The sequence below is a fragment of the Podarcis muralis genome, chromosome 14 (genome assembly GCF_964188315.1).
Source record: "Podarcis muralis chromosome 14, rPodMur119.hap1.1, whole genome shotgun sequence".
Classification (NCBI taxonomy): domain Eukaryota; kingdom Metazoa; phylum Chordata; class Lepidosauria; order Squamata; family Lacertidae; genus Podarcis; species Podarcis muralis.
Window position 1 is genome coordinate 39,658,816 of NC_135668.1, and position 22,534 is coordinate 39,681,349.

Consider the following 22,534-nt stretch of genomic DNA (forward strand, 5'->3'; position numbering starts at 1 on the left):
AGATTAGATAACACAGTGTTAGATGGTCCCATAGTGTGACACCTCCTTCTATCCTCCCTATAGATTGGGTCATCAGGGTAATTCCTCTGTGCATTGCGAGTGCTGGCCATCAAGGAGAGCCAAAGGCCCATCTAGTGGCCAGTCACATGCTTCTGGGAATCCTACAATCAGAGCGTGAGGGCAATAGCCCTATCCTGTTTTAGTGTCGCAGCAAGGGCTAAAATCCAGGCTGTGTCACCAATGCAAACCTAGTGGTATTCCTAAACCGGTGACGGACTGGTTAAAAGCAGCCTGTCCGTAGACTGCTGGACAAGCGTCAAGGCGGTTGCTGCTGTATTGCTACATTAGCAGCAGGCGGGGAAATGCAAAGAGCAGAACTTGCCTGAGGTGGCTGGGCGGACCTTTGCCTCCCCAGACGTTCACCAGCAAGCATGAGGATGAACAAAGGTAAGGGGAGAATGTTGTGTTTTCCAACGATTCCTTTCTGTGCGTTTTGTTAGAGCTGTGCAAGGCAGGTCTCCGAATGAGTGCAAGTCAGCCTCCCTGCCTCCTCCTCCTCCCCAACTTGGAAGAGCAGGTGGGCTACTGTGATGAGCGAGAGAATCAAAAATCAAGGGGCTCGAGGAGCGCCTGTAACAATCTGGGACTTTTTAGTTTGGCAGACAAAGTAAGGAACGGTATGAGAAAGGTGTACAAAATGATTTGTGGTGTGGAGAAAATGGAGAGAGAAAAGATTTTCTGCCTCTCTCGTAATTCGGGAACGTTCAGCGGAGTTGAGCGGTTGGGAGGTTCAGACAGACAAAGTCCTTCTTTGCACAGCACACAGTTAGACTGTGAAATTTGCTCCTACAGGATGCATGGATGGCCAGCAAATTGGATGGCTTTAAAAGAAGTCTAGACAAATTTATGGAGGAGATGGCTGTCACTGGCTACTATGGGAGGAAGTATGCCTCTGAGTGCTAGTTGCTGGAAATCAGAAAGAGAGCAAGCGAGAGCGGGAAGGAGAGAGCTTTTGTGCTCAGGTTCTGCTTTTGGGCTTCCGATAGGGGTTTCGTTGACCCCTAGACTAGATGGATGCTGGCCTTAGTTCTGATCCGGAAGGGCTCTTCTTCTTTCCTTATGACTGGTCATCCTAACACAGAGAGAAATTGCAGCTGGTGACCTAAGGATAGAAGGAGCTCTCTCTTCGAGGTGAACTACGTAGGCCTTTGGCTCTGAATCACCTGTATTCAGATATTGTGATATGCCCACAAGAACGTAAGAAAATCCCTTCTGGATCTGACCCAAGGCCCATCTAGTCCAGTTTCCTGTTCTCACGGTTGCCAACCAGATTCCTAAGGGATGCCTCCAAGCAGACCTGAGGGTGGCAGCCGTCTCCCCACTTTAGATTCCCAGCAGCTGGCATTCAGAGGCACCAGGCTGGCCCAAGGCATTTTGGCACCTGAGGCAAACCACACAACATGCCACTCCCCACCAGGGAAGAAGGGGTGAGTGAAGATCTACACCTGGGGAAATCAAATCACCTGATAGCTGAGGGAGAATCAAAGGATGTTGCTGGAGGGAAAGAAGCCACACCCAGGGCTGTCCAAGGATTTTTGGGGGTGTTACACCAGCACAGCTTGTTTCCCCCCTGGTTTGAGAGCTTCTGTCACTGTCTGTCCCACAGGATCAGTGTTGGCGTTGACTCTCATTTGGCTGTTGGCAGCAAGGTCTCAGCCCCTCGAAGCGGGGGCCACCAACGAACAGGCCAGCCCCGAAAAGCAGAAGTGTTCCAGCCTGTGTGGTTGCAGTTACGACGAACGCAATGATGAGCTGAGTGTCTACTGCAGCTTGCGAAACCTCACCAGCCTTCCCGAAGACGTGCCCAGGGCCGTGAGGATGTTGTGGCTGGAGGGAAACAATTTCACTTCCTTGCCAGCTCTTGCTTTCAGGAACCTCTCCAGCCTGGAATTCCTCAACCTTCAGGGCAGCCACCTGTCAAGCATCGAACAGCACGCCTTCCACGGCTTGGAGGAACTCTACTCCTTGCTCCTCCAACACAACCGGCTGAAGTCGCTGGCGCCCAACATCTTCCTCCATCTGCAGAACCTGGTTTCCCTACATCTCAACAACAACCAGTTTAGCAAGATTGAGGAAGGTGTGTTTGCCGGGCTCTCCAATCTCTGGTACTTGAACCTCGGATGGAACTCCCTGGTGGTCCTGCCGGACAAAGTGTTTCACGATCTACCCAACCTGCGGGAACTGATCCTGGCTGGGAACAAACTCCACTATCTCCAGCACCAGCTCTTCTACAGCCTCAGTGAGTTGAAAGAGCTGGATCTGAGTGGGAATTCCCTGAAGGGCATCAAGGGCAACATCTTCACGAAGCTGCAGAAGCTGCAGAAGCTTTACCTCAGCCAGAACCAAATCAATGCCATCGCCCCACGGGCTTTCATGGGCATGAAGTCTCTGCGATGGTTGGACTTGTCCCACAACCGCCTCACCATGCTTTTTGAAGACACGTTTGCGGGCCTTTCAAGCCTGCATGTGTTGCGCCTCTCCAACAATTCCATTGCCAGTCTGAGGCCAAGGACCTTCAAAGACCTCCAGTACTTGGAGGAGCTGCAGCTGGGGAACAACAAGCTCAGAAGCCTGCCGGAAAGGGCCTTCGACAAGCTGAGTCAACTGGAGGTTCTCACGCTCAACAACAACCATATCCAAGAGATCAGGGCTGGGGCTTTCCTTGGTCTTTCCAACATGGCAGTGATGAACCTCTCTGGGAACTGCCTTAAGACTCTCCCAGATTTTACCTTCAGGGGACTCAGCCAGCTGAACAGCCTCCACTTGGAAAACAGCTGCCTCAGCAGGATAAGGCCACAGATGTTCTCCGACCTTTCCAGCCTCCGGAGGCTCTTCTTGAGACACAACGCCATCTCAGAAATGGAGGACCACAGCCTGAGCGATTTGCACGAGCTCCTTGATCTGGACCTCAGGCACAACCAGCTGAGCAGCCTCTCCCCAAACCAGTTTGCAGGCCTCCGGAACTTAGAATACCTCCTCCTGTCCTCCAACCAACTGCTAGACATCTCTCCTGAAGCCTTCACTCCACTTCTGCGCCTCTCCTGGCTTGACCTCTCCAGCAACTGTTTACAGGCCCTGGAGAGCGACATCTTCCGCTCCTTCCCCAGGCTGGGATATCTGAACATCGGGAACAATTCACTCAGAACCTTTTCGGTGGACTGGCTGAGCCCTTCGCTCGTCCAACTGTGGCTGGAAGGGAACAAGTGGCAATGCAACTGCTCGCTGAAAGGACTTAGAAACTTTGCCCTGCAGCACCCCAGTGTTGTCTTGCGGTACACGCAGTCCATCACAGAAGGAGACGCTCCTGTATATACTTACAACAACATCACTTGCCTTAGCCCCGGGGAGGTAGCAGGACTTGATCTCCGGGACATCCAAGACACCCATTTTGCCGATTGCTAAATACTGGTACTTTTTACTTGGTTTCCCCTGCTCCACCCCCCACAAAAAACGCTTTCTGTATAGCTGGTGTCAGCGTGCTCTCCTGGACCCCATGATTTGACAAAATGGATCTCTTGCAGGGGCGGCCCTCAGCCTGATTTTATATGGCCCTTGGGCCTTTGCAAACGATCAATGAAGACTCCTGGCAAGAGAGGACTGTCCTTCCACTGGTGGGAAGAGAAGGGAGGGAGGTGACAGAAAGAAAGAAAAGAGGGTGGCTCCATTCTAACTCTTTCCTTTCTCCACTACCAGTTTTGGCCCCACTCACAGCGGCCCCTGACAGATTGCCCCAAGGGAAGGCGGCCCTCAACAGAAAAAGGTTGCTCAATGCTCATCCCTGATCTATTGGGAAGGAGGGGGATGGGCCCACCTCTGTGCCTTTCAACACCCCCTTTCCACTTACTTTCTGGACGTGCTATCCCCTGGAAGGGGCAGCCTGTCGGGTGGGTGGGAAGATTTTCATAAGGTTTCTATTTCAGCAGGCAGTCCCAGGGGTGTGTGTGTGTGCTTCCTCCCCAAACACTATTAGGACAGTTACGGGTAGGTAGCCGTGTTGGTCTGCCATAGTCGAAACAAAATAAAAAAATTCCTTCCAGTCTCTAAGGTGCTACTGGAAGGATTTCTTTTTTTATTTTGTTTCAACTATTAGGACATTTATCCTCCTCTGGCACCTTCAGAACTGCACTCCTGACCACAAGAGCCTGACACAATGTACTTGACATGCTCAATTCCAAGTCGAGTAACCAAACAGGGGCTCGGCAGATGCAGGAAACGCCACGATGTGGCAGGTGCTCCATGTGGCAATATATACCCATCAGGCTCGGCACCAGCAGGTGGCACCCTTGGGCAATTGCCAGGGCCCTGAAATCTTAACAGGACCCAGGTAAGCATGTCGGGGGGAGGCTCCGATGTAGGAGGCAGATCCGATACATATAGAAATGTAGGAAGCTGCCTTACCCTGAACCCAGACCATTAGTCCAGCTAGCTCAGTATTGTCCACACTGACTGGCAGCAGCTCTCCACAGAGTTCCAGGCAGGGGTCTGGACCTGAGACCTTCTGCATGCATAGCAGATGCTCTGTGACTGTGCTAAGATGGATATGGTATCAAAATCCCCATGGGAGCTATTTGGCAGCTTTTCCCATGGATGCCACATGCTCTTATAAACCGCAACAGGTTAATATAGTTTCAGAGCTACGGCAAAGCCTTTTGTTTTTTCTGATGATGTGCTTCGTCTAAATAGGAACCACGAGATCTGAGCTATGGCTGTAATGTAGGTAAGTAGATAAAGCGAGCTGCTTCAAAACCTCTTGTGCCTGGAGAAAACAAATCAACGAGTGACACCAACATAAATACTGTGTTGTAAAAATGCAGAGACCAATCGCAATTCATTTCTCCATCTCACCCAGGCAGAATCTCTGGAAAGAGAGCAAAAGGCACATGAAGGATTGTCTCATTATGTTCAGACATCTCATTCAATTGGTGTGAATTCTGTTTACGAATACACAATCTTTGTTATGCTCCACCTCTGCTCTTGGAGGCAGTATGACTCTGAAGGCCAGTTGTTGGGAATTGCAAGTGGGAAGAGTGCACTCAGGTCCTGCTTATAGAATTGTAGAGTTGGAAGGGACCCTGGGGGTCATCTAGTCCAACCCCCTGCAATCTTTTTCCCAACATGGTGCTCAAACCCACGACCCTGAGTGCTTGTGGGCTTCCCAGTGGGGGAGCTGGTTGGCCCCTGTAAGAACAGGATGTTGGAGTAGATGGGCCTTTGGCCTGATCCAGCAGGCCTCTTATGTTCTTAACGGAGCTTGCAGATAACTTCCTTTTGGATTTGCATCCAGAGAGGCATAGATTCCCCTCCCTTAGATCAGCCACGTTTTTGCAACAGCCTTTAAACAAGAAAATTGTGACCTCAAGCAGATGCTGACCATGGGACCCTCCTCTCCAGGCAGACATGCTATCACCTAAATTGCACTGGCCAGATGCAATAAAACGTTTAGTGCTTGGGAACCAGTCATGGCCAATCAAAACTCAGAAGATTTTTTATTTTTTTATCTCATTGACCTACAGTTCTAATCTGTTAGATGATACCATTCTAGATAGTCTAAGAAGTGCTGGTTGTGGAATTTCTGCTTTGGGGAATTGTGGTTATCAAAATTGTGCAATTAGATTTTATTTTTTCTGGTTGAGACTGCTGATGGATCTTATTGATTCAGAGACTGGAAATATCTCACACCTAATAGTGAACTCGGACGATGAGCGTTGACAGAAATAAAGCTAAAACAGGCCTCACTGATTCATGAGTATCTGCCTACTTGCAGGAGCCCCAAGAGTTGCAAAAGTACAGGGGGGAAATGCTTAACATAAATACAACCCCAACAAAAAATAAGAAGCAGCAGCTCAATCACCATGGAATATTGAATATCAGTTGTAAAGTCAGGAGAGGAAAATAACAATAAATATCTCATTGACCTGCAGTTCTAATCTGTTATTGATTATGTCATTCAAAATAGTCCAAGAAGTACTGGTTGTGGAATTCTGCTCTGGGGAATTGTAGTTATCAAAACTGTGCAATTAGATTTTATTTTTTCTGGTTGAGACTGCTGATTGATCTAGAATAAAGACAGGAGAGGAAAATAACAAGAAAGAGGGGAGAGGAAGACTGGACTGCCCTACCAGATGGTTGGAACTTGGAAGCCCAATGTACAAAAGGGAACAAGTGTAGAGTTCCCAAACTCGGACCTATACAGATGCAACATGCGAGAGGTGAGAATGACACAGAGCAGGTGGAGGGCCCTTGGAGCTTCTTCATTAGCCCAGAAACCTTTCCTGCTCACCCATCTACTAAGGCTTGGGGATAAAAATCCCTCCTATTGGAGCATGGCATGTGTGCATGTACACATGTGGCATAAAGGATTGTGCAGTGGCCACCCAGGCAGCTGCTGAAATTATGGCACAAAAATATGGGGGACCCTTATTTTATACATTATTCTAAATAATACAGATTGACTGCTTGGTCAGAAAAATCTCTAAACAATGCATCTCTAAGCAGCAACAGCGGATTCCATAACTCCCATCACTTGACAATCCCTAATTTTAGGCAAATGGCAGGACCTACAAATCCAAATTGAGGAGCTTGTGGGACCCATACACACAAAAGCTAAGGCTGCTGGGGCCCCCAGTGCCACCTGCCCCCCCCATTAATGCAAGCACTGATATAGACAAGGGTTCTTCAACTTTGGGTCCCCCATATGTTGCCAGACACCAGGGTGATGGGAGTTGTAGTCCACCACATTTGGGCCGATGGGGCAAGACAACTCAGCCCTAACACAAATAATGGGCATGCATGTTTTTTTAAAAAAGCACATAGATGTCTTGACTGCAGCAAATATGATTTATTGGATGTGGGTTGCTCAAGATGACCGACTCACAATTGAATTCTGCAGAGCAGTCAAGGAACTGCTGGCGGAGGCTTTCGCAAGGACTGCTGCATCACACAACACATGATGAACTGAGTTCACAAGGTGGAAGGCAGGGAGCGCTAGAGTGCCAGCGTCCTGCTGGTACTTCTCTGCTCTTTGGGTGTGTGTAAACTTCTCATTTGTCCTGCCCGAGGAAGGGAGCTGAAACACCATCTGGTCGAGATCCTGGCCTTCGAAAAACTGAACAAAGGGCTAAAAACAAACAAACCCACCAGTGGGTGGACCACTCCAAAGCAGACACTGCAGTCACTCATACGGAAGGCAAACGCTGCTGCAGACAAGGCGCTGTGTTCTGCCCAAATCCAGCCCCTCTGAGTCCGTCGTTTTCTGAAAAGCCTTCCCCTGCCTTGCTGAGCCTTCTCAAAAGCTGCCCCATTTCCTGGCCAGCTTCTCTCACTTCTCTTGGTGCAGCGAGGAAGATGCTGGGTGCCCGTCGATTGCAGCCTGTGCTTCCGGTTCAGGAGCTGCAAGCGGACGCCCCAGCCAAGATCTGCCGGGCGATGTCGGCGAGCGCAGGGAACGCCAGGCTCTTGGGAAATTCCTGGAGGAAGTCTCTGCCTTGTTCCAAGCTCTGGCTGAGCTGGGGGTCCAGGGGCACGCACCCTGTGCAAGAAGGTGGGGTTGCAAGAAGGCAGGAGAGGTTGAAGAGGGAAGAGGGAGAGAAGGTGAAAAGAGGAAAGATGGGCAGGCTCTCCCATCTCCCAGACAACAGCTGTATACTGACCAGCAATGAAGCTCTAAGTCCAGGGATGGGGAGCTTGTGGGCCCTTCAAAGGCTGTGGGGTTACACCTCCCATGATCCCTGACCAAGTTCTATGCCGGTTTGGGCTGATGGGAGTCCAACGACAACTGGGTCACAGGTTCCCTGTCTCAGCTGTATCCAGCTAAGAGATTAATTTCTTTTCTTGAGGGTGAGAGTCGAGACTAAAACTGCAAAAGATTCTGTTGCTACAGTGGGAGAGGAAGCCCCTTTGCAGAGGATGCGAGTCATCTGGCACAGGGCTCAGCAGCCGCTTCTGACACTTTGAATCACTGTGAGTTCGTACTGAATTGAAATTAATTGTTTGATTAATTTGTTTTGGGGTGGGATGGTTTTTTTTGCCTTATGAAGTTGTTGAGATGATTATAATCACTGTAATGTTTACTAATTTTAATGTTATTGTCATCATTGTGACCTGCTTTGAGCTCAACGTGGTTACAGGAGAAGCGGAATTTGAGTATTCAATCATCAACTCAGTTTTCCCAGAGCGGTTCCTCTAGCTGGCTCCTCTAGCTGACTCCATCTATTGCAGCTCTGTCCTCCTTTGCTTTGGATCTGTCCCGTGATGCCCCCTGTCAAGCTCCAGACTGACACAGCCTTATGGCCGGGATCTTTCTTAACCGTATTTAAAGTGTTATGTGGATATCAAAGTCACAAGAAAACCACCGTCACAACTTTTAATGCTCTCCTAGAGGGTACTCCGGATAAACTCACCTAGGAATGGGACCTCGGCATGCTTGGCCAGCTCCTGTCCACCTCCTTTGGAAAAGACATTGGTGCATTCCTAGAACAGAAGAGGAAGCTTAATTCTAGAGGAAAAGTGGGGAGGAAATTCTGGAGGAAAGGTGGGGTGTAAATAAATTAATTCATATAAATAGAGTGGTACCTCTAGTTGAGGACACGATCCGTTCCAGGGTGCTGTTCTTACCCCGAAAAGTCCGCAACTAGAGTGGCGCTTCTGCACAAGCGTGATAGAGCACTTCTGCACATGTGTGAAGCGTGCAGAACGCTTCTGCGCATGCGGCAAAACCCAGAAGTATACACTTCCAGGTTTGCCGCATTCGCAAGCCAAAAAGACACAACATGAACCTAATGCAACACGAGGTATGACTGTACGTATTTATATACCACTATATCATAAAAACAGCAAAGCAGCTTACAATAATATCTATTGTAATCTACATAATATCTATTTAAAATAAAAATGTGAAAATTTAAAATCAGAGACAATCAATTAACTATTTTGGAAATTTTTTTCTTAATTTGCCTGGCAGCATAGGAAAGAGGCATTTAAACAGACGGCAGAAACAGAGAGCACCTTCTGACTCTCTATGGACCGAGTATCCCATAGGATTGGGCCGATAACATGAAAGGCTGTTGTGTGTGGATGCCAAATGAGTGTCGCCACCTCAGGGGACAACCAAGGATGCTTCTGCAGATGCTCTCAGTGTTAAGCTGGGCGAAAAGCCAGTCCCTAAGGTACCCTGGACCCAAGTTGCTCAGGGCTTTGTAAATTAACACAAGGAACTTGAACCTGGCTTGGTAGCAGATGGGCAGCCAGTGCTGATGTTTTAGCAATGTTGTCTGTCAGCTCTCCCCATGAGAATTCTGGTCACTACATTCAGCACCACGCTGCAACCAAGCCCAAGGGCAGCCCCACATGAGCGCATTGCAGTAATCCAGTCTCAAGGTTACTAATGCAGGGACTACAGCTGTCGAGCTATCAGGTATATGTGAATGCCCTCAACTCACTCTCCCTGTCCTGAGTACCCCTTTCTTATTGGGGCAGCCTAACCCAAGACATTTCCCACCTTCTGGTCAAGAGGACGGGAAAGTGGAGGGGAGAATGTTCTCCGCTGTGGTGCCAAGCAGTTTGCCCTCTCTAATGCTCCCTTCCTATTAATGTTGTGCTCCTGATGAAGATCCCCACACTCAAAGCTTCTCTTGATACCAGGAACGTCTAAAGGATGCTATCTGAGCAACAGAATCTTCCCATTTGGGCAAAAATGCATCAGCAGGAGGAATTTCCTTTAGGATCACAGTGTTGGGAGTCCTAACTGGTTTTTCCACCCTGCTCCTGGTATTTACTTTCCAAAAAGAAAAAAAAAACATGAAATGTCAGCTCTATCTCTCACAAATACCATGCCATAAGGTTTGGCCATTAGCAATTCTTCCTCTTGGGAAAGCAGAAATGCTTGCAGAAGCTCCACCAGAGGACACAACCCTAAACTTGCTCCTGCCATCAGGTTTTTTAAAAATCACTCCAATGGCCACCAATCTCAGCTCTTAATAAATTTGCGCATGCTGAGCTTAGCTCAGCCTCTGGCTCTTACCAAACAGTGCGGGCAGACGAAGCCGCTCATGTTCTCCACGATCCCAAGGACCCGTAAGCCTGTCTTCTTGCAGAAGGTCAGCTCTCGCCTCACGTCCCCCACAGAAACAGCCTGAAGAAAGAAGACAATCCTGCGTAATACGGTGGTAATAGGGTGGCAGCAGGAAACAAAGCTGAGCAATAGGCAAACAGGTCTGGCAAAGTGAGCAACCTTTTCAGCGGCCACAAATGTGTTATTTTCACAGCAAATCTCAAAACTGTAGAGCTGCATTGGTTCTTTGATCCAAAGCTGTCAAATGCACCAGCAAGCATTTAGCAGCAATTTCCTTGGAAGCTGCAAGTTGAGTTGGATGCATGGTTGGTTTGGACGCAGGAATCCGCCTCATGCCCACAAAGACCACAGGCCCATTTAGCACAGTATTGTCCGCTCTGACTGGCAGCAACTCTCCAGGGTTTCAGGAAAGTGTCTCTTCCAGTTCTACCGGATGCCAGGGAATAGACCTGGGACCTTCTGCATGCAGAGCAAATGCTGTACTACTGTGCTACAATGGATGTGGTTGTCAAACCCTATGTTTTAAAAAACTAATAGCTGTGTTTTCGTGATGGACAGGTAGTTTATAACTAATCTATGCAATAGATGCTGTACTGTACTGTATTATACAAGCCAACTGTAGCGCAGGGGAGAAACATTATCCAAAAACGTCTCTTGTGGCTATAAGAGCACCCCCTGGTGTCCATACACGGCTACAGAAATTGCCTTTGAGAAATAACACCTAGAGCACATTGATTTTTCCCCCCATATAAAATGATTAAAGCCAATATTTTCAGGATCCTCAAATAAAATTTCCAGTATCCTGCCATGCCAGGATGCTAGTTTGTGTTCATCTGAAAGTCTTGGCGATTCGATGTGCCCAGCGGAATGCTGAAGGGCAACTTCGGAGAGAATAGAACCCAAAAAAGCAGTAACTTTGATGCTATAATCAGAATCACCCCAAGTGACTTATATTGGAAACTACATAGAAGTATGTAACGTGAGAAAATAGATAGCTAAGATGTGGAACCAAAACATATTTTACGAGAACTAAGGACAATGGTTTAAAAATGGGATAATAAATTTAGGGGGAAAGGGAATCATTTAGTGAATTTTAGAGACACAAATATCCAGTTTGCAACGAATGTTATGGCAAACCATGGTTTAGTGCAAACAGCCAATTGTGTGGGTTCCCGGAGTGAAGACCATAGACACAGAGCAACCATTCCTGCCTCATCTCCTGGTCCCGCTGCTGCCCTGCTATATGGGGTCAAGTCATTGTTCATCTTTTGGCTCCAAGGAGCAGGGCAGCAGCAGGAGCCAGCGAGGAACTCGCTCCAGGAACTCACATATTGGTTTGTTTGCACTAAGGCATGGTTTGGCTCATATTACATACAGAGTCAGTTTATTGAACCAAGTCCACATTTATACTTTATGATGAAGTCACACAAATTATAGTGCAAGTTGGCATTTTCAATCTAGAGCTTTCAAAAAGCTACACATATAATGCATAAAGTTTATTTAGGTGCACCTTAAGTTTCAATTATAGACACTTCCAGTTTAAAGATTTGTAGGTGTGTAATTAACTGTGTGTGCACGTTTGTGTGTAGCTATTATTATTATAGTTGCTTTGTTCCTATTATTTGTCACTTTTGTACAGGTGCGTAATAGTTTTTTTTAATTAAAAATTGCAGGAAAACCCAAGAAATTAAAAGACAAGAAAAAGAGAGAAGTACCTGCGGTGTTGTAACAAGAATTGCCCCAAGAGGCTTATAAGGCCGAAGGGATTCTACGGTGGAGATATGCTCATCGGATGTGCCCGGGGGTGTATCCACAATCAAGAAGTCAAGTTCTCCCCAGGTGACATCGGACACAAACTGCTTGATCAAAGCTATAAAGAAGTATAGAATGGGAAAATATATTGGACTGCATCCAACTAAGTTCTACTGAGCAGCCCCACTGAAATGACTGAACCTGAGTTAGTCATGTCCATTCATTTCAATGGATCTGCTCCAAGGAGAACTTAGCGTTGGAGGACCCACACAGACACAATTCACACAATAACCCCGTGGTGACAGGAGCAGGTCCACCACATACCCCTGTCCTGTCCTGTATGAAGATAGGAAATGGGCGGAGGCGATGGGGGTGTGGCCAAAGACCGGTCTGCCTTAGGACACATTAAAGCAGCGTAACCCTCCATGTCATCTGCTCACGTCTTCCGGTGACACTGCTATCTGCAGACCCCGTCCATACAAACCTGCCCAAATCTAAAGATCTTCCAAAGATGCGCGTATTTATGTCCCACCAATATCAAAGGCTCGTTTGCACAGGACAGGAGGAGACTCGAGAGAAGGCCTCTTAATGGCTGTGTTCAAACTCTGGAACTCCCTTGCAACGGAGAACTGACAGGGCAATCCCTTTTTAAAAACTGACCTGCAATTTAATCAAGTTTCCTTTGTTGATACTTGTTTTAAATTGGCAGCTGTGATGTTGTTGTTTCTAATTGACTGTTTTTTCCTGCTCTTATTTTGTTTGTCGCTGCTTCTTGATTATGGTTGTGAGCTGCCCCTGGGGTGCCATGCAGAAAGGCGAGGACTAAATGGCATGTATTTTCTGAGCACATGGCCCCAAGCAGGGATCTCGAAGGGATTCAGAAGGACGGTGGTGACACTCATTTAGGGACACCCAAGTCACTTGCCACCCATGTAGACCCTGTGCTAGTCCTCTGTCCTCCTGCAGGAGCTGGGAACTGCTGGCTGGATGCACGGAACAAGAGGTCATGAAGGAAAAACAACATGGCAGAAGTGTACCTCCCAGTGCATGTTCAGAGTGCGAAGAGCTAACTTGGAGCACTGTTGCCTGGAGGAGATTCTTACTCATCGTAGCCAGCACACTTGGAAACAGGGACGTGTGCTACCCATTTGCAAATAGGTCACTTGCTTTGCTGCCTGGGGGGAGGGGGGGACAATAAACCTCGAGGCAACTGAGTTCAAAAGGTGGTTGTCCCCAAGACTGACTGGCTTAGGCCAAATATCTCTAACAGGGACACGCGGGTAAGTAAACATTTGTATCTTCCATACCATTTTTCTTTGGTCCTCTCCATATTACGGCATCGTCTGGTTTTTCCAGAAGGAAGCCAATGGACATGACGGCAATGCTTTTGTCTTGGCCAACGAAGACCGGCACCCAGCCACCGTCGCACTGGTGAACATCTCGGTCCTGCACATTGAGCATGCGCGGGATGCTGGGGCCACAGAGGTCTACGTCCAGGATTCCGACCTGAATTGGGAAGACAAATGGGGAGGCCCTGCTCAGTAAAACAACAACAACAGCAACAAAAAACAACTTGCAAGCCCAGCGTATAAAACCTTTCTCCGGACATGGCACAGCAGGCCGAGGAAAGGTAGGTGAAAGCTGCAGGAAGGGATAAAGTTGAATTCTATCACTGTAACATTCTGCAATGGTAGGCAATCAAGTCCTTCAGTGTAGCGACACGGATGACCAGGAAGGTAGTGATTTTGCCTCCACATCAGGGTGCTGGCCTGGGATGAAAACTGCTCTGCGTACCTCACGACTCTTACCTACTTTAATCCCCCTACCCTTGCTCCCTGATAAAATTGGTATGGTCTTGGAGGACTAACATTTTTGCTTTTTGGGTGGGGAAGGGAGGCTGGATTAGATTCCCAGGCTGGTGTGTGTGTGTTTACCTGCCCTGGCATTCAGAATGTGCAGATCAGATCAGTACAGCCATATGTAAAGGTAAAGGGACCCCTGACCGTTAGGTCCAGTCGTGGCCGACTCCAGGGTTGCGGCGCTCATCTCGCTTTATTGGCTGAGGGAGCTGGTGTACAGCTGGGTCATGTGGCCAGCATGACTAAGCCGCTTCTGGCGAACCAGAGCAGTGCACAGAAACGCCATTTACCTTCCCGCCACAGCGGTACCTATTTATCTACTTGCACTTTGATGTGCTTTCGAACTGCTAGGTTGGCAGGAGCTGGGACCTAGCAACAGGAGCTTACCCCATCGCGGGGATATGAACCGCCGACCTTCTGATCGGCAAGCCCTAGGCTCTGTGGTTTAACCCACAGCGCCACCCATGTCCCTACAGCCATATGTACCTACCTACAAAACCAGGAAATGGCGCTTGCTGGAAGCAGCTCATTAGTCAGCCGATCACCAGAAACCCCTCCTGCCTCCCATTCCCGTTGAGCCTCCTCCATTTCTGATGGGTCAACAGCCTTCTAGGCATCCATGACAGAGCGGTCCATGAATGGGCAGTGCACTATAGGCTGGGGAAGGGGAACATCTGGTTCTAGTGTCAGGAGGGAGAAAAATGTTTCCCTGTTCACTTTTCTATGTGATGCATGATTTCATACACTTCATAGAGTCATAGAATTGTAGAGTTGGAAGGGACCCTGTGGGTCATCTAGTCCAATCCCCTGCGATGCAGCTGTCTCATACGGGGATCAAACCTGCAACTATTATGCCACATCTTACCATGCCTCCCCAAACGCTGCAACCTTTTTCTCAAGGGTTTGGGCTCCATCTCTTCTGAGCTCTTTCCCAAATGAGAGCATGGGGAGGGGACTTGAACCTGGGACTACCCATGGACTGAACCTCTGATGCTTCACTGGGTTACAGTTCCACATGGAGGCCTTACCTGTCCTCACCATGGACTCTCTCCTTAGCCTCCTATCTCCCCAGACAGTCCTGGGCAAATTCATTTCCAAGCAGGCCATGTCAAGCCACATGGGCCTCTGGGGAGGGAGCAAGTCAGACAGGGAGGGGAGTGAAGAGAAGAAGAAGAAGAGTTTGGATTTGATATCCCGCCTTTCACTCCCTTTTAAGGAGTCTCAAAGCGGCTAACATTCTCCTTTCCCTTCCTCCCCCACAACAAACACTCTGTGAGGTGAGTGGGGCTGAGAGACTTCAAAGAAGTGTGACTGGCCCAAGGTCACCCAGCAGCTGCATGTGGAGGAGCAGAGACGCGAACCCGGTTCCCCAGATTGCAAGACTACCGCTCTTAACCACTACACCACACTGGCTCTCGAGGAAACGTGATGGAGGCGGAAATTTTCCATCATGGAATTTTATCCCACTGCTAGATTTTTCCACTTCCATATCTAAAAAACACAGTTTCGTAAACATTCATTAGTAACATAATGAATGGATACAAACCTGTAAGGTTTTGTAGACAGTTTCAGGGATATAATTAACTTTCCCCCCCTCCAGGTGACTCTCCCTATGGAGCACCCAGGCACATGCAGTAAATTTAAATGCTTACCTCCTTTGGGTGTGTGTGTGTAAAAATTAATGTTAAACAGTGTCGCTGTCTTACCATGCTAACAGCACTGCGTAGGTGTTGGTATCGGAGTTGGTGCTCAAAACCTTCTAAGTGTGGATCTCAGTGACAATTTACCCAGTGAAATTGCCCAGTGGTTTTTTTTTAAAAAAACCATATTTTTATTAAAGGTTTCTTAGTTTACCAAAATACGTGCACGGTCTCTTTTTTTCAAGCTGCATTTTCTACAGATCAGTTTCATTTGTTGTGATACAGTAGTGTTACACACAGTGTTAGGTTAGGAAGAAAAGAGGGGGAGGGGGGAAATAGTGAGTGGGGTTGGGTGACAATGTTTTTATTCTTCTACTTAGTGTATGTGTGGGGTTTTGTGTCAGCGTCACTTGTGTGGGTTCTCTTACTATTTTCTTGTTGTATTTCCTTGGTGGTGAGAGAGGTTGGGGGTGGCCTAGGGTGCGGTTGGTTGTCTTTGGTTGGCTGTAGTGAGATTTGCTTTTGTGTGTGAGTGGGGTATGTGTGTGTGTTTTTTTGGATCAGGTTAGCCAGATTGATTCGTATGCTGTCGGCGGATTCTTGTTGCTGTGCCTAGTGTTTATTTGAGGACCCATGAAAGCCAGTGCGCAGTTATCCGAAGTTTGGAATGAATGAGAATGTAGCCCTGTCCACTCACTTCCTGTCTGACTTCATCCAGTTCCCAAAGGCCCACCTAGGGAGCTGACAGGAGTACAGCAGACTCCCCCTGAAGCCCCCTTCCCATTGCCTAAACACCTGGAAGAATGAAGAGGTGGGCCATTGGGAACTCAATAGAAGGGTCAAAGAGCACAGCCTGGCCCATACCTCTCACGTAATGGGGACCTCATGAAGGGGAGCACCAACTCTAATTCTGTTCTGTCTTCCAACTCCCTGACCCCATACTCCATGGGCTCTCCCACTTCCCTTCAAACATACAACATAAGGAGTGGATAAAATACCAGTAACACTGAGTCATTTCAATGGTGTAATTAACTCCCCGCACCCCAGCAAAAATAGCTAATTTAATTTCTTAGCCTGGGGGGTAGGAACAAGCTCAAATTAATGTTACAGTTTTGAGGGCCTTCGTTTTTGCTTCTTGAGAAGTAAACAATGCACACAGGCATATACTGCCGAGTGGTCATGTTCTTAGATATCTTTAGTTATTCCGAAAAAAACCCCTAAAACCCAAAACTAAAACCAATTTGCATGTAAAGCTCCAGCTTTGTTAGACCAGTGTTTCCCAACCTTGTGCCTCCAGCTGTTTTTGAACTACAACTCCCATCATCCCTGACTAGCAAGACCAGTGGCAAGTGATGATGGGAATTGTAGTCCAAAAACAGCTGGAGGCACAAGGTTGGGAAACGTTTAGACCACATTAACTGCACTGTTATTGATTCTTCCTGTCCCCAAATATTTCAAATACTTCTGAGTATTGAAAAAACCCAAGAGATGAATACATAATATTAAGGCATACTTGTCTAGATTTGTTTGCTGATTAAAGTTCAGCTGCCTTAGCACTCTGGAATCCCCCCCCCCCATTTTTCAGAAAACCCACATCACTAGGACCAGCAGGATCACACCTGTTTCACTTTGAAGTTCGGTCACCTGACATCATGGTGACATTGGGCAACGGGTGAGTGGGAAGCCCTGCTCATCTGTCGAAGTGACTCGTAGGGGGTGGGGGGGGGGTGCTAGGGATCTGCCCTGTACACTGAACCCTGTTCCCTAACCCTCTTCAAAGAGTTCAGGGTGGTATACATGAAGGCTTATCCCCAAGAAAAGATGTGTGGAATGGAGGTACATTAGACTGGGAGACGGCATATGGGCCAGGACCGCCGCAGTCACTGCTAAGCAGGGATCTGGGTACTCTGGGTTCACATTCAATCTTTGCTTTGAGTCCTGGAAGACCTACTCCCTGCCTTGCCGGCCTCTTCCCACCTGGCCTGAGAGGGCAGGGCCTTCACTGATTCCAGCTGCAAAAGCCAAGGCTGCTGAAGAGGCCAGAGACCATCATGGCTGTTTCTTAGTGCAGACCCAGGTCATTGAGCCTCCATGAACCACTACTGGCAGCAACAGCAGCAGACATGTTCTATGCTTATGATAATAGTTTATTCTCTTTTTGATTGTGCCATTTTAAATGTGCATTCTATATTTGACTTCCTCTCATAATGTTTTCTTTTGAAACGTTTAAGAAAACTTTGCCGCTTTAAATAGGCATTCTTGTACTTGACCTCCTTTGTAAAGTTTTATTTTGAAATCTTTAAGATAATATTTTAGTTTCCTGTTAACTGTGTTGCTCTGAATGTATACTTGACTTTCTTCATTGATGTTTGATTCTGGATTGTTTTATTTGATGTTTTAATGTAGGTTGTAAACCATTTTAAGGTCCCTCCCCCGCTTAAAACTATAAAGCAAATAGAACAATAAACCAGTGCTCTAACCACTCTACCACATGGTACATACCTTTTTCCCAGTGTGATGCAGAGCCAAAGCCAGCTCTGTTGAGATGGTGCTCTTCCCTACGCCCCCCTTCCCCGATAGCACCACGATAATGTGCTGGACCCCAGCCAGGTTACCTCCATCTGTAAAGGACAAGAGGACCAGGGTGAGGAAACGGTTATCGTTCTGTCTGATTTCCAATGTTCTGGTTGCAAGTGAGGTTGCTTATGTGCACAAAATAGCATCTGTCAGGCACTAAAGGAAGGTATTTGGCAGGTGAGGGATGAGGGTGCGGAGGAACCCAAGTTTGAAAAAATACATTTATTTCTTTTTAGGGGAAAACCCTAAGGTGGGAGAAATATGCAATACAGCCGATTGAGGACAGAGTGAGCTCTGTGGTCATTTATTTACTATCTGTTAAATTTGTTAGTTGCTTAGCCTTTCCCACGGCAACCCAAAGCAACTTACAGCCGAGCAAACAACCCACACCCTGATACATTAAAACCAACATGGTTTCTCTATAAAATGCTTAGAAATGAATGCTGCAGGTTGCTTTAAAAATAGAGTATGGATAGCCGAGGTAATAATAATAATTAAAAAATTATTATTATTTAAAAACAACAAAAGTAGGTCAAAAGAAAGAACAATAAACAATCTTAAACATATTCTGCTGATTTCCATAGACATTACAGTGGTACCTCAGGTTACATATGCTTCAGGTTACATATGCTTCAGGCTACAGACTCCGCTAACCCAGAAATAGTACCTCGGGTTAAGAACTTTGCTTCATGATGAGAACAGAAATTGTGCTCCGGCGGCGCGGTGGCAGCAGGAGGCCCCATTAGCTAAAGTGGTGCTTCAAGTTAAGAACAGTTTCAGGTTAAGAATGGACTTCCGGAACGAATTAAGTGCTTAACCCGAGGCACCACTGTACTTCAAAGTAAGATTTCAATGTATGAAACTGCATACATTGCCACAAAAGCCACCTTTTTATTTTCTCCCTCGATTAAGTGCTTAATGTACAGGTTCCCACAATGTTTGAAGCCCAAATCTGTTATGAATTGCAAATTCATCCAAGCACCCAACACATTCCCCCCCCCCTTTATATTAGCAATTCTCTCAATTCAGACCTCCACTTGCACTAGCTAGTTGTGGCATTTTGGCTTATGACAGTTGGAAGCCAAATTCCATAGCGATTAGAATTCCAGGACACCTCAGTCACTGGCTCCTGTAGTAACAAAGCCATCCAGGATGCTCCCATTGTAAAATGTAAACACAGCCATTAAGTGATCATAGACTCGTGAGGCAAAAAGGTGAATAAGGATGGACAACTTGAGTCACCCAGGAATTTCCTGCACCTTCACACGGCCAGGCTGAGGGAACATCTTAATAAGGCTTAAGTTCCCCAACCGTATCAGAAGCAGAAGATACTTATCTCCTCAGCAGAGGATTTTGGACATTGAAAAGGATATTAAAAGATGGATACTGAGGAAGAGAATTCTTGGCACCCTGTGGGGGATCAAAATCAGTTGAAGCAACAAGATTCCCTGGAGATGGAGCCAACCATGACCTTGGCAGATGTCATTAGGAAGTCCACGAAAGGTAACACCGGGGTGATCTTTCCCCTTTTCCTACTGCTAAAATGGCTATTAATATTAATATATTTATATTTATTGAGAAAGGAATGAGGTCATGTTGAATATTAGAAGCTTGCTTGTGAGCTGTCATCAACAGAGAGAGTGTTCTGAGTGACATTTAGTTCTCTTATTGGGAACTAAGAGGGAACTAAGAGGGAACGTGGCTGTGGTAGCGATTGAGTAGCAAAGATCAGTTTGCACAAAGGGGCCCCCAAGATACAAAATTAAGATGGCATCCCTCTATTTAATTTTTATCTCAACTTTCCTTTAAGGAGCTATGGTGGGAAACAAGATCCCTATATCTTTAAACACACACACACACACACAAAATATTACACAACGTACAGTGGTACCTCGGGTTACATACGCTTCAGGTTACAGACTCCGCTAACCCAGAAATAGTGCTTCAGGTTAAGAACTTTGCTTCAGGTTGAGAACAGAAATCGTGCTCTGGCAGCGCGGCGGCAGCAGGAGGCCCCATTAACTAAAGTGGTGCTTCAGGTTAAGAACAGTTTCAGGTTAAGAACGGACCTCCGGAACGAATTAAGTACTTAACCCAAGGTACCACTGTATATTGTTATTTGTATACAATACAATGCACATTGTAAATCATCATGGTATAAAAATAGCACACACAGTGTTTTTATTTCTTTAAATGTTTTAACAGTGTACACTGCCTTGCTATCTTATGATATGGTGGTACAGAAATACTTTTATAAATATAATAAATAGGATTGTATCCAATGCTAGTCCTACTCTGAGTAGACCCACTGAAATGAATGGCCATGACCAACGTAGGTCCATTCAATTCACTGGGTCTACTTCTGAGTAGATCTTGGTTGGATACAACCCACAATCTAAGGCTTATTCTTATGGTTTCATATATTAGTAATATAAAGATGTCAATAAATATGTGTACAATGCACCAGTAAATAATACGTAGGTAATTAAAAGGACAAGATAATTATGAGTGGGTAATTAAAAGGACAAGATAATTATAGGTCCGTTCTTGAACTACTCAGATACTATTATCACCTTCCTATCTTTTGTCAAATAATGTATTGATTAACTCTATAAAATTGTTTAGACTATTTCCTGACCTGAAATTCTTAATCCCTCAGTTACAAAACTCTAGCTATTAATCACCTCTTTGGCCTGTGCTTCCGCCTCAAGCATAGTTGTCTTGTCATATCTATTACCTATAATAGACTTCTCCCCTCACAACAGCTCTGTGAAGTAGGTTAGGCTGAAAGACATTGACTGGTCAAAATTTATCCAGTAACGTTTATAGCTGAACATGAATCTCCCAAGTCAGAGACTTAACACGCCAATCAATTAGGAAAATATAACTGTAAAAGTGAGTCGTTCCACACAAAAATAAGTCTTTTTTACACTTTTGTTCTCTTAACTTTATGTAATTATGATAAGAGTGATATGTAATATATACACAATTTCAATAATCCTTCAGTCTTGGAACTTAGGAAAGTATTATCCCCTTATTGCAGATGCAAAGACAATGAGAGAGTAGCTTGCCTAGAGAAGTGTTTTTTCCGGGTTTTGCCATGCGTGCATGTGCAGAAGCACTATATTGTGCCGCGCGCATGCGCAGAAGCGCTATATCGCACTGCACGCATGCGCAAAACAGGCACCTCTGGTTGCAGAAACCTCAGGATTTAAATGTTTTAAGACATGACATTTCAATAGCGTGCACTTACTGAATTAAGGACTTACAATTTAAAGCACTGAAAATTGTTAAGATTAATTTTAGCGCACGTGAAGAACAAAAGTATATGTCAGGGTGGGGAACCTTTGGCCCCCCATCATCCCTAACCACCAGTCATTTTGGTGAGGGCTGATGTGAGTTGGAAGTTCAGCAACATCTGGAGGGCCAACTGTTTCTCACACACCAGACCAACAGGAAGTTGAATATGAACCTTAACTCTTCATTTTCTAAGTGGCTCTGAAATGCTGAAACTGCAGTGGCAACTTTGATCAGTGGTAGAGTAAGCTGTCCTGCCAGGCTTAGTTACATCACTTCAACCAGCCTTGGGAAAAGAGGTATTAAAGCCTCTTGTTGTACACAGTCTACCTGAGCTCAGCACGTGAAGAGGTTTGAGCTGGTTACTCAGGCCACATGGATCACAAGCCACTCTTGTGTTCCTATATCAATAATTTAGGGACTTTCACCACTTTGTAACTAAGGTAAGTTTTACTGCCTGTGCAACTTTTCTGACTGATATATGGAAATGCACATGAACCTGACCTTTGAAGAGTTTGTAAGTAAACCATTTTTTAAAACTTACCAAACATGTAGCCGTCTTGTTATGCTGGGGTAAGAGGGAAACTTTAGAAAGAAACTTTTAAAGGGGACATTTTAGAACTCACTTGGAGGGACATATTTTAAAGATCTAACAACCTGTATTTCCGTGCTTTACTTTGCTGCATATTTAGTGGCTTTAAACCTCTGCTGGGGTTTTCTCACTGTAGAGCACTTGCCCCAAACTTGGATCTTGGTACAACCCCCACCCCTCTCTCTTTTGCATCAGCGCAACTGTCATTAGCCTCAACTAAGGAAGAAAGCTGTAATCCAGCAACGTCTGGAGGGCAGGTTCAACATCTTTGCTCTTATTTCTTTGGAAAAAGTTCCTGTGCTTTAACAGCAGATACTCATGTGACAGGCGCAGTTTATCCCGTTGTTGTTGAACATCTGCTTCTCCACAGATGTTAAAAAGTACAGGAAGCCTAGTTAACATCCAATCACCTTCCCCTGCGACCATGCCTTCAAAGCCCATCAATCACTCACCCTCTGCGGCTTCCTCCATGTTGCTTCAGCAATCCTCACCACTTCCGATTTCGTCAGGTGATTGACATGAACCTTGACGAATGAACAGACAACTGGGCGTTGCTTTGCCCGTCCTCTCATGAATGACATCAATCTTGTCCAATGAAAAGGCAGCTGGAGAACCACGTTGCCCGCCTTTGTTCCGTCCACGACTGAGTGACGTAAACTTTAACCAATAGAAAGTCACCAGAGACTCT

General features: G+C 46.4%; 3 protein-coding genes across 3 annotated transcripts in view; 1 reads left to right on the forward strand and 2 right to left on the reverse strand.

Annotated features, from left to right (window-relative positions):
- The window catches only part of LOC114584321 (nucleoside diphosphate kinase 3), a 261,547-nt gene that overhangs the window by 153,085 nt on the left and 85,928 nt on the right, over positions 1–22,534 (reverse strand). The gene's annotated exons all lie outside the window — the stretch shown is intronic.
- Positions 32–5,980, forward strand: IGFALS (insulin like growth factor binding protein acid labile subunit). Its single transcript, XM_028706697.2, has 2 exons — positions 32–447; positions 1,667–5,980. The coding sequence occupies exons 1-2, from the start codon at positions 432–434 to the stop codon at positions 3,460–3,462; spliced, it is 1,812 nt and encodes a 603-aa protein (XP_028562530.2). The 5' UTR covers positions 32–431; the 3' UTR covers positions 3,463–5,980.
- Positions 7,443–22,450, reverse strand: NUBP2 (NUBP iron-sulfur cluster assembly factor 2, cytosolic). Its single transcript, XM_028707196.2, has 7 exons — positions 22,299–22,450; positions 17,883–18,001; positions 13,189–13,387; positions 11,845–11,999; positions 10,079–10,189; positions 8,460–8,529; positions 7,443–7,588 (listed from the first exon to the last, which is right to left on the reverse strand). Exons 1-7 carry the CDS (start codon positions 22,315–22,317, stop codon positions 7,443–7,445), a joined length of 819 nt encoding a protein of 272 aa, XP_028563029.2. The 5' UTR covers positions 22,318–22,450.